The sequence below is a fragment of the Arabidopsis thaliana genome (genome assembly GCF_000001735.4).
Source record: "Arabidopsis thaliana chromosome 1 sequence".
NCBI classification, from domain to species: Eukaryota; Viridiplantae; Streptophyta; class Magnoliopsida; order Brassicales; family Brassicaceae; genus Arabidopsis; species Arabidopsis thaliana.
The window spans coordinates 30,280,983-30,297,373 of record NC_003070.9 but is presented as its reverse complement, the minus strand read 5'-3'; the positions used below and the strand labels follow the sequence as shown (position 1 = coordinate 30,297,373).

At 38.7% G+C, this 16,391-nt stretch overlaps 7 protein-coding genes across 12 annotated transcripts; 3 read left to right on the top strand and 4 right to left on the bottom strand.

The window, feature by feature from the left end:
• The first annotated feature begins 149 nt into the window (after nt 1-149).
• WRKY66 (WRKY DNA-binding protein 66) lies at nt 150-1,208 on the top strand. The gene is made up of 3 exons (NM_106707.2): nt 150-420; nt 546-656; nt 771-1,208. Exons 1-3 carry the CDS (start codon nt 218-220, stop codon nt 1,162-1,164), a joined length of 708 nt encoding a protein of 235 aa, NP_178174.1. The 5' UTR covers nt 150-217; the 3' UTR covers nt 1,165-1,208.
• Nucleotides 1,209-3,045: 1,837 nt separating this feature from the next.
• AT1G80580 (Integrase-type DNA-binding superfamily protein) lies at nt 3,046-3,816 on the bottom strand (the record flags this gene model as incomplete). Its single annotated transcript, NM_106706.1, has 1 exon — nt 3,046-3,816. One exon carries the CDS (start codon nt 3,814-3,816, stop codon nt 3,046-3,048), a length of 771 nt encoding a protein of 256 aa, NP_178173.1.
• Nucleotides 3,817-4,953: 1,137 nt separating this feature from the next.
• On the bottom strand, nt 4,954-7,049 carry AT1G80570 (RNI-like superfamily protein). 3 transcript variants are annotated; one of them, NM_106705.3, is made up of 2 exons: nt 6,952-7,049; nt 4,954-6,554 (listed from the first exon to the last, which is right to left on the bottom strand). In NM_106705.3, the coding sequence occupies exon 2, from the start codon at nt 6,544-6,546 to the stop codon at nt 5,143-5,145; it is 1,404 nt and encodes a 467-aa protein (NP_565240.1). In that variant the 5' UTR covers nt 6,547-6,554; nt 6,952-7,049; the 3' UTR covers nt 4,954-5,142. The 3 variants fall into 3 exon arrangements, with proteins under 3 accessions (NP_565240.1, NP_974191.1, NP_974192.1); NM_202462.1 differs by lacking the exon at nt 6,952-7,049 and adding an exon at nt 6,683-6,920 and having other exon boundaries at nt 4,956-6,554; NM_202463.1 differs by having other exon boundaries at nt 4,956-7,011.
• A 25-nt stretch (nt 7,050-7,074) lies between these two features.
• IMD2 (isopropylmalate dehydrogenase 2) lies at nt 7,075-9,611 on the bottom strand. The gene is made up of 11 exons (NM_106704.4): nt 9,325-9,611; nt 8,996-9,125; nt 8,775-8,886; nt 8,621-8,696; nt 8,442-8,530; nt 8,263-8,349; nt 8,056-8,172; nt 7,858-7,965; nt 7,723-7,776; nt 7,464-7,616; nt 7,075-7,322 (listed from the first exon to the last, which is right to left on the bottom strand). The coding sequence occupies exons 1-11, from the start codon at nt 9,539-9,541 to the stop codon at nt 7,248-7,250; spliced, it is 1,218 nt and encodes a 405-aa protein (NP_178171.1). The 5' UTR covers nt 9,542-9,611; the 3' UTR covers nt 7,075-7,247.
• Nucleotides 9,612-9,632: 21 nt separating this feature from the next.
• AT1G80555 (Isocitrate/isopropylmalate dehydrogenase family protein) lies at nt 9,633-10,418 on the bottom strand. 2 transcript variants are annotated; one of them, NM_001334994.1, is made up of 3 exons: nt 10,158-10,418; nt 9,956-10,085; nt 9,633-9,881 (listed from the first exon to the last, which is right to left on the bottom strand). In NM_001334994.1, the coding sequence occupies exons 1-3, from the start codon at nt 10,366-10,368 to the stop codon at nt 9,635-9,637; spliced, it is 588 nt and encodes a 195-aa protein (NP_001322191.1). In that variant the 5' UTR covers nt 10,369-10,418; the 3' UTR covers nt 9,633-9,634. The 2 variants fall into 2 exon arrangements, with proteins under 2 accessions (NP_001322191.1, NP_001077857.1); NM_001084388.2 differs by having other exon boundaries at nt 9,633-10,085.
• Nucleotides 10,419-10,575: 157 nt separating this feature from the next.
• On the top strand, nt 10,576-12,484 carry AT1G80550 (Pentatricopeptide repeat (PPR) superfamily protein). The gene has a single exon (NM_106703.2). It carries the CDS (start codon nt 10,670-10,672, stop codon nt 12,014-12,016), a length of 1,347 nt encoding a protein of 448 aa, NP_178170.1. The 5' UTR covers nt 10,576-10,669; the 3' UTR covers nt 12,017-12,484.
• A 353-nt stretch (nt 12,485-12,837) lies between these two features.
• Nucleotides 12,838-16,028, top strand: AT1G80540 (envelope glycoprotein B). 3 transcript variants are annotated; one of them, NM_106702.5, is made up of 9 exons: nt 12,969-13,263; nt 13,376-13,515; nt 13,893-14,080; nt 14,163-14,453; nt 14,552-14,610; nt 14,704-14,740; nt 14,824-14,895; nt 14,978-15,302; nt 15,380-16,028. In NM_106702.5, exons 1-9 carry the CDS (start codon nt 13,116-13,118, stop codon nt 15,734-15,736), a joined length of 1,617 nt encoding a protein of 538 aa, NP_178169.4. In that variant the 5' UTR covers nt 12,969-13,115; the 3' UTR covers nt 15,737-16,028. The 3 variants fall into 3 exon arrangements, with proteins under 3 accessions (NP_001320460.1, NP_178169.4, NP_001320461.1); NM_001334993.1 differs by having other exon boundaries at nt 12,838-13,515; nt 15,380-15,781; NM_001334992.1 differs by having other exon boundaries at nt 13,055-13,263; nt 13,893-14,453; nt 15,380-15,917.
• The last annotated feature ends 363 nt before the right edge of the window (nt 16,029-16,391 follow it).

The window sequence follows — 16,391 nt, the reverse complement described above, 5'->3', positions numbered from 1 at the left end:
GTTTGTGAATTACCAAATGTCAACATTGATGGCGCCAAGTTACTTTTATTGCGTTTACACTTTACACATTTTGTGGATAGTTTATTCGATAAGGCTACACTTTCCACTTTCTTTTTTTAAAAAGAAAACAATGTTTTATGTCTCTAGAAGTAGAAACCTTTGCTGATCTCTATATAAACTAATAACAGATTAACCTGAATTATCCTAAACAGAAAATATGTCTCTTGAGATTGATGCGAAGGCTGTCTCAGCACTCCTCCTTGGCCAAGGATGCGCTAACAATCTCAAGACGCTCCTCAAAAACCATGAAACAGGCTCAGTTTCAACAGAGCCACTCATCAACTCCATTCTTGATTCTTTCTCGTTTGCTCTGTCTTCTCAGAACATACCACGTCATGTGTCTCAAAGATCATCAAAGAAGTAAATTATTAAAAACTCTAAATCAAGTAGAAAACACACACCTGTTTTGGTCTATGTTACTCTATTTCTTCTACCACTTTCGATGCAAGTATCCTAGTGAACATTGCTCTGATACAACATTGCAGAAAGATGTGTGGAATACAAGGTATGGAAGATTCTCCGACACCGGCCCACATTGATGGCTTCATCTGGAGGAAATATGGACAAAAGACCATCAAAACCTCTCCGCACCAAAGGTTAGTTAATTAAGTAGATTAGAAAGACATAGCTACTGCTCTCTTTTCACAAATACAGAGCTATTTTCTAGAGTGTGTATTGAGCGATGACTAATTGTAGAGTAAAATTTACAGGTGGTACTACCGATGTGCCTATGCGAAAGACCAAAACTGCGACGCTACCAAGCGGGTACAGAAGATCCAAGACAATCCTCCAGTGTACAGAAACACCTATGTCGGACAACATGCATGTGAAGCTCCAGCTTATGCAGTTAATAATGGTGGTACATACGGTTCAAAAATGATCAAATTCGACTATGTTATTCCTGAATCGGTTATGCCTCAACCTTTATCAATTGATTCCCAAGAAATTACCATGGAGGATAAAGACACAGACGACCATATTTTGAACTATATTAACGAGCATTTGATGGAAGATGAGGCGTATGATGTTTTCCCTGATGTACTTGGAGAACGTTGCTGCTTTGGATTAGAACCCTTTCCAGGATTGAACATTAATAAATCTTAAAAGCTTTTCATGTTCTTCGATCTTATGGTGGAGAATGAATGATTCATTCTTCATTTCTTTTCATGTTCATGTTTTGTAATTTTGATTTACGTGTTGTTTTTTTGTAAAAGGAAGTTTTATCAGTGATGTATTTCTTCGTCGTTTAATATCAGAAATCAACAATTTGTTGATGGCACCCAATGTTTTTTTATTATGTATCAACCTTTTCACGATAAATTTAGTTCTAATTTTTTTTTAAAAAAAATTCTAATTCATAAAGCGTAATCATCCGCCGACGTTGAAAAACAAAAGATGAATTAGGCTTTTATAACATGAAACTCTTAAGTAGATGACTTCACTAAAACGACGTCATCTTAGGACGTCACGTTATTGAACCTTCCACAGTTCTACACGTTTTGTCTCATATAGCTGAATAGTTGCTTAATCAAATTTTACGATTTTATATATATATTTTTTTTTGGTTGAGTGATTTTATTCAACGTTATTGGGCTGTGGGACGGTCATGCCGTTTAGTTGTTTGTTTTCCGTTTTGTTATTTTCTTCTTTTCGAATAATGATTGGATTATATGATCTGTAAAAAGTTTTCATCAACCACCAACCGAGTTTGTATAAGTCCAATTAAGCGGTTCAAAGCTTGACACAATCTTGGAATATCATCCAATATAAAAATTTATCTCCTTTCCTAAAGTTTATGTATATAGCCAAATACTCTTAGATTAGTCAAATTAAGATTTAAGACTAATATTAGACACACTTATAATTAATCAACCAGTGAATGCATGCCTTTCACAATTATTCTATCTTATGTTAAATTTAAAAAGTTAGAAGGTGGTGGAAGAACACCATTTTTTGAACCAATTAACGACTCTTTCATGAGTATCTGATGTCGAAACTAACAGTCAAGAAAACACGTAAACCGACCGACCATTTCATAGTTATAATTTATTGTAATCGGGAAAAAACACTTTTAAGACACTATTGGACGCAATTATACTTGACAAATTGTCTATAGCCGCCGCAGACTAAACACATGCAGTGAGAGAGAAGACGAAACAAACAAAAAAAGTCTTGAAACCGCAATCAGAAATCCAATTACCTTACGCCAGACGGGACCTTTAACGGCTCTATTGGAGACCCTAAATTCTGATAAAAAGGATTATATTCAATTGAAATCTTAATACCCGAACCCTAAGTTTTTTTGAATCAAATTCACCATGCTTGAGGATAAAATCAAAGCATATATATATCAACAGACAGAGAACCCTAAACCCTAATTTATCCATGTAAGGTAAGTAAAATAACAAGACGAGTTTTATAGTCAATATTTTGTAGTCATGGTCCATGGGATTCTCAGTTTTGGGCCGAATCAGTGAATAACTTTACTGTTGGGATTAGACACCGACACACACAAGTATACATGATGACTGTGGAAATCTGTACAGTATTTGCAAAGAAGTTCACTTACTCAGCTTTTGTAGCCTTCAGTTTCAGCTAAGCGTAGCTAATAACCAGTTCTTCTGCAGAAACAAGAGCTATATAGTTTACTATTCATCAAAAAGTTACTGAACCCATGATTTATGCAGTCAGCTTCTATATCCTAGGTTAATAACTACCTCTATATGACCCAACAATTCATATTTTATTTAGACACTGGAACTTTGGTCAGTTCCATTAATATTACACCAATGTATATAGACGTATATATAGTCATGTTTCTAAAGTAAAACAAAACGGATAATAAACAAATATCACTACTTATTACGGTTTATCTCCAACAGACAAAAACAAAAGTACTACAGATAAAATTAATTCAACAAAAGCAAGAAAATAATACAATATTGCTAATGAAATAACTACAACTACTTAACTACGAGTGCTTTATCACTTCCTAGACAACAACCCTAAACTCAAATCAAGCTCTAGACCCATTTTTTCAAGATTATCAATAGAACTAATCACATTTCCTTTAATACTAGAAGAATTTATAAAATTGGCATCATCGAACAACTGTGCAACCGATGTGACTTTAACACACTTCCTCACACTCACTTTTTTCTTCTTCTTCTTCTTCTGCTTCTGCCTCATCCTATTATCCTCCTGAGCCTGAGCTATTTCCTTGGGAAAAAGCGGAGGAATCACGAAATTGGTCTTGGCTTTGGTCCCTCTAAGCCTCCTCGCCGCCGCGTCATACGCACGCGCTGCCTCTTCCGCCGTGTCGAACGTTCCTAACCAGTGTCTGCACCGCCCTATCCTGTCTCTTATCTCCGCCGACCATCTCCCCCACGGCCGTTTTCTCACTCCCATGAATCCTCCGGTCTTCTGCGGCATCTTCCGCCCCCGCTTCACACCACCTTCTTTGGTCAAGTGATCAGAGACTTTGTTTTTATCACCGAAAAGAACGTTTTCGCCCACGACGGCGGCGATGGAATCGTCCATGACACGATGCGTGTTTTCGGGTTCTGGTTTTGGGTTAAACGAGAAAAGAGAAGAGATATCGAATGAAGTAGTGTTGGTTTCGAACAAGGGCATGCAGACCAACGGCGACTCTTTGGATAATCCGTAAGTTTCGGAGTTTTGACTGGTTTCATGCATGGAGCTTAACGGAACGGAATATTGAAGACGGTGACCATCAACGGTGTAGCTGTTTTCCATTTTCTATTTTATAAAGGTGAGAAAGCTTCTATGCAAAAAAATGATTGGTTCGTTACCATTTATTTATAATTGGGGGTAAATAAAGATGATTTCATTTGAAAGTTTTCTTTCCTAATTAAAAATATTATGGTAAAAGTATTTTTGTTTAGTGGAATAATTAAAAGATACTGCTGTCAATTTCGATGAGACAGTAAAATCTTTCACATTTATTATGCACATCTGTGCTTCACAGTGCAAAGACAAAGTTTGTACCTTTTGTTTTCAATAGAGAGAGGTAGACAAACACTCTTAAATCTTGATTTAAAAGTTTTATAATCTTCCCTTTATTTTGCAGACATCTGATTGGTATTATCAACCTTTGAATAAAATAAGTGACATGGTCATGGAAGAACAAGGAAATAATTATAGAACTTTGATCCTAATAATACTATGCATCTGAGAATATTTTCATCTTATGCAAAGCCACGATTATTGCTGTCGCAAATGTCATGAGTTTACATAAATCCATACAGTAACAAATTTTCTCGTGTATCTGACAACTTGCATAATACGGTATAAGTTGGGCCTTGACAAAGACATAGGCCCATTAAATCAAACGGCAAATCGTGTTCTGTAGACTCCAAACGATTTGACTTGGTCGAATTGACATCCGTTTTGATTACGTAAGGCGCGCGCGTGATCTCTTCATGGACTTATGCTGGCGTCAATAGACACACAGTTTGTCTGATTACAATTTCGCTTAGGGTACACACTTCTTCAACTAATTACCAAATATTAAAGGAATCATATAAAAGCTACTATTAAAGGAGTATGTTTATCTGCTAAAATAAAGGATTTAAAATTAAAGGTTTCAAACGTAAATATGTGGTTTTAGTAGACAGACAATCATAACATTTGACAGAAATTTCTATAGAACAAAATACGTTTGGTATTAAGAAAGATGGTGAAAGTTATATATTACCGACACAAGATCTAAAAATGTCAGCCCAGTTGAACTCTAACTGATCAAACAAGTACTACTACTTGCGTTTTGACGTGGCAATATCAATATTTAAAAATCTTTAGAATGACGACTTGATAAGATTAGCTCATGGATTAGAAAGACATCAGTCAATTAATTATTATGACGCTATATTTATAAAACGCACCATTAAATTAAAGAGTAACAACATTACATCATCCATGACTGTTTATATACAACTGCTATGACGTCATTTTAAACTTGATCATCACTGAGGCATTAGTAATTTTTCTGTCCCAAAGATCGAACATTTACACTTACTTACACATGAGTAAAATTGTACATAGGAAGCAAATCATACGATCTCAATACATCCATGACAAATCTTGCTTAAACGAGACAGACGTTGCAGCACCATGAACACCTCTTCTTGAAACCTGAGGACAATCTTCAACAACAAGCAACTCCAACTTGTGAGATCCAACAAGTGGTCTCATTCCATCGTCTGTCACTCCCAGACATTTTGATAACTTCAACACATTGAGAGAAGGAAACTGGCTCACCAGAATCAACCCCTCATCGCTCACTTCTTGGCAATGGACAAGCTCTAAGATCTCAAGTTTCTGAGCTGAACATAGAGCCTCCATCCCCATGTCGTTGAATACACACACATGGTCAAGAGAAAGCTCGCGTACTGGGCATTTCTGGATCAGAGTGATTATCCCCTGGAGTGTGAAAGAGAAGAGGGAAGGGAATTCACCGTCTGAGAAAGATATCTTGAAAGATTCGAGCTTTGAGCAGTGTTGAGCTATGGCGCTGAGGCTTTCATCGGTTAATCTTAACGTGATGTTGTTTAAGAGAGGCAGAGTAAAATCGGACGGGACACGGAGCGAGATGCTTCTTAGGTGACTAGCTTTCTGAACCAATGCTATGATGTCTGAGTCGCTGACACCGGTACACATGTCCAGATGAAGCTTCTCCAGGTTCTTGCAATTTCTCAGCACACAAGCGAGCCCTCTACCAGGAGCTATGATGCAGTTACCGAGGCTGAGCTCCACCAGACTGTCACAGGGAACCAACTGTTTGGGCCACCGTTCCACATCTAACTGGTCGTAAACCTTCATGTACCTGTAATTGGCATCTACCTCAAACTGCAGACTTGTCAGCTTTCGCCAGCTATTCCTCAGCTTGATCAAATCACCTTCCCCAATGGCTCTGCAGTTCTTGATACAGAGTTCTTCTAAAGTCTCAAGCTTTCCGAAATACTCCAACCACTCTACACTTGCAACGTTTAGGCATCGAATGAGATGAAGTCTCCTGAGTTTCTTGCATCCTACAGCAAGTGACAACACACCACAACCAGTGATCCTGGGAGCGAAATTTAACTTCAACGAAGAAAGCTCTGGACACGACGACAAATGGCCTATGCCAACATCGGTGATGAAGGTGCAGAAGCTCAGAGTGAGATCAGTGAGAGAATGACAGTTTGTGGTCAGGACAAGAAGGCCTTGATCGTCAACTTGTTTGCCAAGTTTTGACATCCAGCCTGAGTATATAATCTCCACTTTGGAAAGATTTGGAAACCTCCTGCAGAGAGAAAGCAATGCATCGGATGCAGGAACTAAACCGCAACCAATCCGCAGAGAGTATCTTTGCTCGTTGTCCAGCGAGAAGAAACGTTTGCATGAGAGTGAAAGCGAGTTTCTGTCATCGGTAGTATGAAGCTTACTGAGAATGTCCCAAACCAAATGGTCTGGCAATTCATCCATTTGTCTATCTGTGTGAACAAAAAAGGATCAAAGCCTAACATGTCAAGTGAAAAGTCCACCTTGAAAACACAAAACAGAGCTTTGATGGAACTCAGAGATTATGCAGAAAAACGAAGGCGTTTGACTTTTTACTTACCACCACCAAGATACGCAATCCCAATGAACATTCAAAAAGCCATGAAAATTTCCAGAAACAAAATTGATAAGATAGAAATAAAAAACAGAGGAAAAACTCATCAGAGATGTCTAAATTGTGAATTAGTTCCCAAGCAGAGATTTAGATTTCTTGAACATAATAATGAATAATCAAGAAATAACAAAAATTCACATCCTTGATTCATCGATTAAACTCAGCTCTAAAAGTAGGCTTGCCATGAAACAGAAATCAGAGGAAAAAGATCTCACCGGAAAGAGCGAAAACTCTTGCGACGTTTGACCACACTCGGCGCCGGATAAGGACTACGGGGGAGATTGAATCTTTTTTGTCTCTCTAATTTTTGGCTTTTTGAGTGATACTCTGACACGTCATTATCTCCACAAGGATATTTATTTCTCAGAAAAAAACATCAACGTTTCAGTTCGATCAAATAAGTCCCTCTAATAATCTCACATTATAAAAATCGCTAATAAAACCGAGACTCTTTGAGTACAAGGTACAACATTTGTTGTTGGAAATGAACTCTTCAAAGTTTCTACAAATATTAAACAGAAGCTGGAACTTGGGAGTCCACTGACTTCAGAACCTCCTCTCCCATCTCCTTGCAGCCCACCAGTTTCTGATCATACCCCATACAAAAAGACAAAAAAATATTACTACTGTTTGTTGTTGCCTGCTTGTTTAAACGTTTCTCAAACACTAACTCGGGACGTTTTTAAGGAAAAGGAAACATGTTATAAGAGTGGTTCAAGAAACATACTGTTCCCGCGGAGTATATGTCTCCAGTTCTGAATCCGTTGTTCAGAGCAACCAACACTGCGTCTTCAATTCTCTTGGCTGCCTTTTCTTCTCCAAGTCCGTATTTCAGAAGCATTGCAGCGCTTAGAATGGTTGCCAATGGGTTTGCCTTATCCTGAAAATTCAAAGAATCAACAAGTTGTGCTCTTTGATTTTGGCATTAAACTAGTTTTGATATCAGGGAACAAAAACCGTGTTTGTTTGAAGGATAGAGTTAGAACCTGTCCAGCAATATCAGGTGCAGAACCATGTATAGGTTCAAAGAGTCCAGGTCCCTGTATTACACATGGCGGGTTTATGTTCAGACTAGATCATACTGCTTGCATACTAAAAGATCATATTATTTTATATCATACCGAATCACTGAGACTAGCAGATGGCAGCATTCCTATGCTTCCTGTGATCATTGAAGCTTCATCGGATAATATATCACCAAAAATGTTGTTTGTGACGATGGTGTCAAACTGCATTTATCAAACAATCAAATAATTGCAAGGATTTACACCTGTCGCACATCAAAGCTGACTAGTTTGGCAAATACAAAGTACACGTACCTGTTTTGGGTCACGAACAAGCTGCATCGCGGCATTGTCAACATACATATGTGACAGCTCAACATCAGGATATTCAGAGGCTAATGCTGTTACTCGTTTCCTCCATAAGATTGAGGCCTGCATATAAAAAAATTCAGTGTTATGTTCGTTCCACAGGAAACAAGAGAGAGGAAAACAAGTCAAAGAAAACATAATTATCAACCGCACTTCCAAAACATTAGCTTTGTCAACAGAACACAGCTTGCCACGCCGTTTCCGAGCAGTCTCGAAGGCAACACGAGCAATTCTATCAATCTGACGAACATACAAAATGCTTTATTAGATTTGACCCTAGTACTTAACAATCAGTCCACGGAAATCTGCATCTGAGATTTTCAATAGAGTACCTCGTGAGCAGCATAAACCTCAGTATTAAACCCAACTTCCTCGCCATTTTCATTGGTCTTTATGCCCCTTGGCTCTCCAAAGTAAATACCTGTTACCATGAGACATGACATTTTATAAGATATTGTCACACGAGAAAGACAAGAATTACGATCAATTTTTAATAAGTAATAAAACTGACCTCCTGTAAGCTCCCTTACAACCATTAGATCAACACCTTCTGCTACCTCTCTCTTTAAGGTGGAAGCATCCACTAACTGTATAAAAACAACAAAATTAGAGTTTCACACAAGAAACAAAGTTCAGGCAACCAAGAAATCTCTGAGGATGGTCACCTGTGGGAGGACTGTAGCAGGTCTCAGATTTGCAAAGACTTTGAGAGCTGCACGAATCTGAAGTAACCCCTTCTCAGGCCTCAGATGTTTTTCATTGTTATCCCATTTGTACCTTAAGTTATTATTATACCAACATGAGAAAATGACTAAATGAGAAACTGTATTTCCCAAAACAATAATTAAGAGCCAACAAGATTAGTGGGAAAAGAGAGAAGACAGACCCTCCAATGGCTCCAAGAAGCACTGCATCTGATTCTTTTGCAGCTGAGATAGTCTCCTCCGGCAAGGGCACTCCGACCAAATCCAAAGCAGCTCCTCCAATGGGCATCTCACGGAAGTTAAATTCCACTCCTGATACAGAGCACAGACGCAATGTATTAGGCAATCTCCGTGGCCTTTGAGCCCAACCCACGATTGTAAATCCCATTCAAAATCTCGCCAATTTCTAATGCTCACATCTTTCAATTCCAAGCAGAAAACAGTAGTCCCCAATTGAAATGAAACAGCAACTAAATTAAATAAGAAAGGGAACAAGAGAGAGAGAGAGAACCTTCCAAAGATCCAGCTTGCTGAAGCACATTTTTGGCAATGGAGACAACCTCCGGACCGATGCCGTCTCCGGGAAGGAGAGTGATGGTGTATCGTTTTTTACCAGGGGAAGCAACAGCACATCTTACTCTAAAGGGTGCCAATGACTGTTTACTTACAGCTCTGAACGTAGCCGGAACCTTGACCGTCCGGATATTCGTCTGCAGAGCCGCCGCCATTTCAGGGAGAAAGGATTGATTGGTCTTTTTCGGATTTTGAAACCGCAAGTCAAATGGATACTACTAGTACACTCAGACTTTACTTCTTTGCATTTATGGGTCCTTTTTTGCACATTGTTTTATTTTCAGAATTGACCCCAAAGTTTTTAATTTTGTAAATGGACACCTTACATTACCACATACAACATATATATATATATATATATATATATATATATATCCATTTATTAGCAGCACCTCACAGAAGAAGGAGGGCTCATCAAATACTTGAAGAGCCGCACGAAGCTGCAACAAGGCCGTTATCGGCTTCAAATGCTTGGGATTGTTATCCCATTTCGGCCTTCAATTCAAAAATCCAAACTTTAGATGAATCCAAACTTGAGATGAACGAAAGTTATGGTAATAATACCATACCATCCAACAGCTCCGAGAAGAAGAGCGTCTGATTGCTTTGCCCTGATCAATGTTTCCTTAGGCAGTGGAACTCCGACAAGATCTAAAGCAACACCTCCTATAGGCAACTCCTCGAAGCTAAAATCTATCCCTGATATCCAAAAACACGATTTCAGTTGGGAAAATCAAATTAAATTAGGCAACAGGATGAGAAAGAAGGAACCTTCAAGAGACCCAGCTAAACAAAGAACGTCAACAGCGACTGGGATCACTTCGTTACCGACGCCATCGCCGGGAAGAACCGCGATGGTGTACCGTTTCTTTGGAGTGTTGGCGGCACATCTGATCACAGAAGCTCTCCTAAAGCTCTGTTTGGTTGCGGACATAAACGCAACCGGAATCTGGGTACTGCTGACGTGGATGACTCCCGCCATTTACTACAACAAAGACTACAAGGAGACCTGGAAAGAACTTTTGTGTTTATAATCAAACCAATATTAACCGTTCGATTATTTATTTTCACCTCTGGATGGCTCAATTATGATGGGCCTAAGAAAGATTCGTAGAAGATAGATCGGCCCAAATGTTCCAAATATTAACACAAGTCCAGCGGGCTTTGGGCCCATAAATGGTATTCGGGTCAGATTTTAAAATGGGTATTCGGGTCAAAATTCGCCCGTTAGATGATGAACCCTAATTTCGTGTGTACAGGGAGCGGAGAGGGGAAACAAGAGAATGCTCTTGTTGCGGCGACTCAATCGAGTTCGGATTGCTTCCCCTTACTCCGTTCGGCTTCTGTCAGTAAAACCTATTTCAAATGTCGATGATGCGAAGTTTCGATCTCAGGAAGAAGAAGATCAGTCCAGTTACGATCAGAAAACAGTATGCGAAGCTCTCACATGTTACAGCAACGATTGGCAAAAGGCGTTGGAGTTTTTCAACTGGGTCGAGAGAGAATCCGGATTCAGACATACCACCGAGACATTCAATCGGGTGATCGATATTCTGGGTAAGTATTTCGAGTTTGAAATTTCTTGGGCTTTGATTAACCGCATGATCGGAAACACGGAATCTGTGCCGAATCACGTCACGTTTCGTATAGTCTTTAAGCGTTATGTGACGGCTCATCTTGTTCAGGAGGCTATTGATGCGTATGATAAATTGGATGATTTCAATTTGAGAGATGAAACATCATTTTATAATCTGGTCGATGCGCTTTGCGAGCATAAACATGTGGTTGAAGCTGAAGAGCTTTGTTTTGGGAAGAATGTCATTGGTAATGGTTTTAGTGTGAGTAATACTAAGATTCATAATCTGATTCTTCGTGGGTGGTCGAAATTGGGATGGTGGGGTAAATGCAAGGAGTATTGGAAGAAGATGGATACTGAAGGTGTTACTAAGGATCTTTTTTCGTATTCCATTTACATGGATATCATGTGCAAGAGCGGGAAACCGTGGAAAGCTGTGAAGTTGTATAAGGAAATGAAGAGTAGAAGGATGAAACTCGATGTGGTTGCTTATAACACTGTGATTCGAGCCATTGGAGCGTCGCAAGGTGTTGAATTCGGTATCAGGGTATTTCGGGAGATGAGGGAAAGAGGTTGTGAACCTAATGTTGCGACTCATAACACAATCATTAAGCTTCTATGTGAAGACGGGAGGATGAGAGACGCGTATCGGATGCTTGATGAGATGCCTAAGAGAGGTTGTCAACCCGATTCGATTACTTACATGTGTCTCTTTTCCCGTTTGGAGAAACCGAGTGAGATCCTAAGTCTGTTTGGTAGGATGATAAGGAGTGGAGTGAGGCCAAAGATGGATACTTATGTGATGCTAATGAGGAAGTTTGAGAGATGGGGATTTCTTCAGCCGGTATTATATGTGTGGAAGACAATGAAAGAGTCTGGGGATACTCCTGATTCAGCGGCGTATAATGCTGTGATTGATGCGTTGATTCAGAAAGGAATGTTGGATATGGCTAGGGAATATGAGGAGGAAATGATCGAAAGAGGGCTATCTCCAAGGAGAAGGCCTGAGTTGGTAGAAAAGTCCTTGGACGAAACGCTTGTCTGTAGAGAATAGATAACTAGATATGAAGAAACTCTTTGGTTATGTGTTCAAAACAGACATGAAGCAATAGAGAAGCGTCCTTTTGGATGGAGAAATCTCCCCAAGGTATATCATCTTTGCCATAAAGTGGCTTTGTTTCAACTCAAAACCGAGGAGAAAACACTGAGGTTCATTGAGAAATCTGGTTGAGTTGTGTGTCTTAAGCCAAATTCCGAAGATTTGGTTTTGAAAGATGGTTTGTCGCCTCCTATATGTGTTCTACTACATATACGTACCATTTGTAATTCACTCTCTAACTTAATTTTTTTTTGTTGTTGTTCCACTCTGTGACAACCACAGGCATTTTGTGGCTATTTTGTAAGATCGTTAAGCTCAATAAAACACCCTACAGAAACGATGGATGATCCATCATGGATCACATTCTTAAAACCATTGGAGAATATGGCGTTATTATTGTAATTTGAAAAAAATTCAACTAAAGAATACGACTTTTAATCTTAGCTTACTTTTGTAAAGATTATGCAGACATGACGTAACAATTTTCTAAAAAAAATCTTAGTTACAACATTTTTCTTTAGAAAATGCCATGACAGAGCAAAAGCAGGAAAAGTTGGTACCAGATGATCATAAATGCAATTTTCCGTTACAAAATTAGAGTAGCTCTCATGTCAGTATTGGTGGTAATTAATGCCATTCTCCGTTTCTTTTTCTAATCTCCGAGTCGACCCTGAGTATAAAGTATTTTTACCAATTTCATTTCAATTTTATTGTATAATCGGTTTTATAGAAAAAAATGTGATTCATTAATTTAAGTTTTAGGTCACACAGCCAATAAGAGTTAAAAGAGTAATTAATTAAGGATTTTAAAAACTAAGAAAATGAGGTGAAAACTTAAAACAAAACAGAATAACAACAATGGATGGTGAAAATCTAAATAAAGGGAACAGTTTCGTTTCATCTTCTTTGTCCTTGATTTCCTGAAGAAGTAAAAGATTCTTATTCATACGTTTGATTGATAAACCCTTTTTTAGAGTTTCAGAAATTAGAAACCAAACCTCCCCCAAAAAAACAAAAAAAGAGAGAGAATTAGACAAGAAAAATAGGGAGAATAATGGTTAATAGCGAAACGCCGTCATATCATAGTCGCCGGCGTCTCCTCCTGATCACCGTTGGGCTTCTGATCACGTCGAGTTTGGTTTCTTTTTCTCATGCAGTTTCGTCTTCTTGTCATCATCGTCCATCCTCTACCTCATTTCAAGGTAAAAGTTTTGTTTCTTTTAAACCAGAGAAACCCCTTTTTTCTTTTGGATACAATTATACAAATTTGATTAAAAAATGGCTTCTGATAAAAATTTAAGAAAATGATTTTAGGAGTGAGGAGGCAAATTTTGGAAGGAGGGAATGGGACCAGATTGGTGTTAGCGGCGGAGAGGACACAGCGACCTGACCCTCTCAACCATTTCAATATTTATGTCGATGGTTGGAACGTTACCAACTCTCATTACATCGCCGTGAGTCTGTCTTTTTTAATTGATTTCAATATTCTAAATGTCAAAAATAAATTCTTTCCGTCAAACCTATATTTTCTTGAGGCATTTAGACGATTAAATCAGTTTTTGGGTAAAACATTATCTGACCACAACAAAGATATAGAATTGTATTTATTTTGGAAACGATTACACTTAAGTGGACGTTTAGACAATTAAACCAGAGTAAACTAATTAGTAGTAGTATGATGCTTTGGGGTAGATAATGTAGCAATTGATTTAGTTAAGGGCGAAAATTAAACTACAGAAAAACGTGATTTTAAAATAAAAAAAAAATAAATGTGATGTTCTTTGTAGCAAAATTTCGAAAATCGTAATGGTTATTGTTTTGTCTTTTTCAGTCCGTTGGATTTTCTGCAGTTCCATTCATAGTAATAGCAATCGCGTGGTTCGTATTGCTCGGACTCTTTCTCATCTGCTCATGCCTCTGTTGTTGCTGTTGTGGCTGTGGCCGCCGCAACTACGGCTACTCTCGCGTCTGCTACACTCTTTCTCTCGTCTTCCTCCTCCTCTTCACCATAGCCGCCGTGTAACCCATCATTAAATTACTTAAGAACTTCAAATAATCTTATAAGATTACTAATTTGTGACGCGATGTCGTTTATCTTCAGGATTGGGTCTGCAATGCTGTACACGGGGCAAAACGAGTTCTACGGTAGCGTGGAGAGGACGTTTATGTACATTGTGAAACAAGCAACTGGAGTTTTGACTAAGCTAACGAGCTTATGGGACTCGATTCAATCTGCTAAAGACATTCAGCTCGATGGACACAACCTGTTTCCTCCCGAGTTTAGAGGCAACATCGATCATTTCAACAACATGATCAAGATGTCTAACATCACTTACCCCGACCGTGTCGCTAACCAGACAATCCGTTATCTCACCGGAGCACTAAACCCTGTGTAAGTAATAAGTATTCGCTTGATATGTTTCTTGCCTCACAAGCTAAATATATATAGAAGCTCTGTTTGAGTATTTGACTCAAATGCGTTTTCCTCAGGAGATATGTGTTAAATGTGATCGCTGGTGTAATGCTCGCAGTCGCATTCCTCGGCCTTTGTAAGTCACAAATCAAAACATATCTATTTTGATCTGAAGATACAGAATAATCTCATTATTTTTGTTTCTGTTTTTCTTCTTCTTTCGAAACAGTGTTTTCGTTCTGTGGATTGCGAGTTCTTGTCTACCTGTGAGTTACACTTAGACTACGTTGTTATATTATCATATCATATCCAAATCAAATGTTTATAATCAGTGTTTCAATTATATCAGATTGGTAATTCTTGGTTGGATTCTCGTCACAGCCACTATCCTCCTCAGCGCCGTTTTCCTTGTATTCCACAAGTAAATGATATTTCGTCGTCACTTGATCTAATTCAAGATTCAATTTGTTTTTATCAAACTAATGATGTTACTTAATAAACAGTGTGGTTGCGGACACGTGTATGGCTATGGACCAATGGGTGCATGACCCAGCGGCAGACTCAGCATTGAGTCAACTTCTTCCGTGTTTAGATCCTAAAACCATTGGAGAGACATTGGATATAACGAAGACGATGACTGCGACGGCCGTTGACATGACCAATGCGTACACGGTCAATGTCAGTAACCATGATCAGTTCCCACCTAATGCCCCTTTCTACCACAACCAGTCTGGTCCGCTCGTTCCTCTTCTCTGTAACCCACTCGACCAAAATCACAAACCGCGGCCTTGTGCTCCCGACGAAGTCCTCTTAGCCAATGCTTCTCAGGTACATACATTTTCTCATAAGTGATACATATGTCAAATGTTAATGTTAATTCAATTTGTATATGTTTTTGTAATTAGGTTTATAAAGGCTATATTTGCCAAGTGAACGCAGAAGGAATCTGCACAACGCAGGGGAGGTTAACACAAGGTTCGTACGACCAGATGATGGGTGCGATCAACGTGGCGTTCACGTTGGACCATTATGGTCCCTTCTTAGCTAGTATTGCGGACTGTACATTCGTTAGAGACACCTTCAGAGACATAACCACCAAGAACTGCCCTGGACTTAGCATTACAAGTCAGTGGATCTACGCAGGACTCGCGTCGCTCTCTGGTGCAGTCATGTTCTCACTCATCTTCTGGTTGATTTTCGTCAGGGAAAGACGTCACCGATCTCAAACCAAAAAGTCTATGATCCAGATGAATAGATTTTAATTAGTGGAGCCAGCCCATTATGGACTCGGCCCATATTATCACCCCTTTTTTTTTTTTTTTGGAAACGTTAATGATATATGGTTTTAAAAATAAAGTCGTACGTGCAAAGGAATTCGTCAATTTTTTTTTATTTGTTGTTTTTTTTGTGCAAACGCTCTTTTATTGTTTTACTCGGTTTATTAACTTTTAGAAAGTGGATAGTCTGTAAATCAACAACTTATTTAGACTATTAACTTCACTAGATAGCTATAATAGTATTGATGTTTTTTTCCTGGTCTAAAAATATAAATTATAAACTTTTCTTTTAGATAATATTCTACTTGTATAATTATTTACTAATTTCATTCTATGAGAATAAGAGGTGAGAAAAAATGTTGAACATTCTAAGATACATGACATGAGTAGGTTTTTCAATAAAGCAAAGCCATTGAATTTGTCAACGAACGTCGCCGTTGGACCCCCAAACTAAATGTACTTAGTAATTGCGACGACTAGTTGGGGCTAGCTAGGCACCATACCTAATTGCTATTTGTGAAATTCTGACGTGTCGGATTGCTATTTGTGCCTCGAGGCCGGTGCAGAACCAGGTGTCCTGCCGTTTCAACTTGCAAATTATTGTTTTTTTTCCGTCCTCAGTAGGTAAGATTTTTGAGTA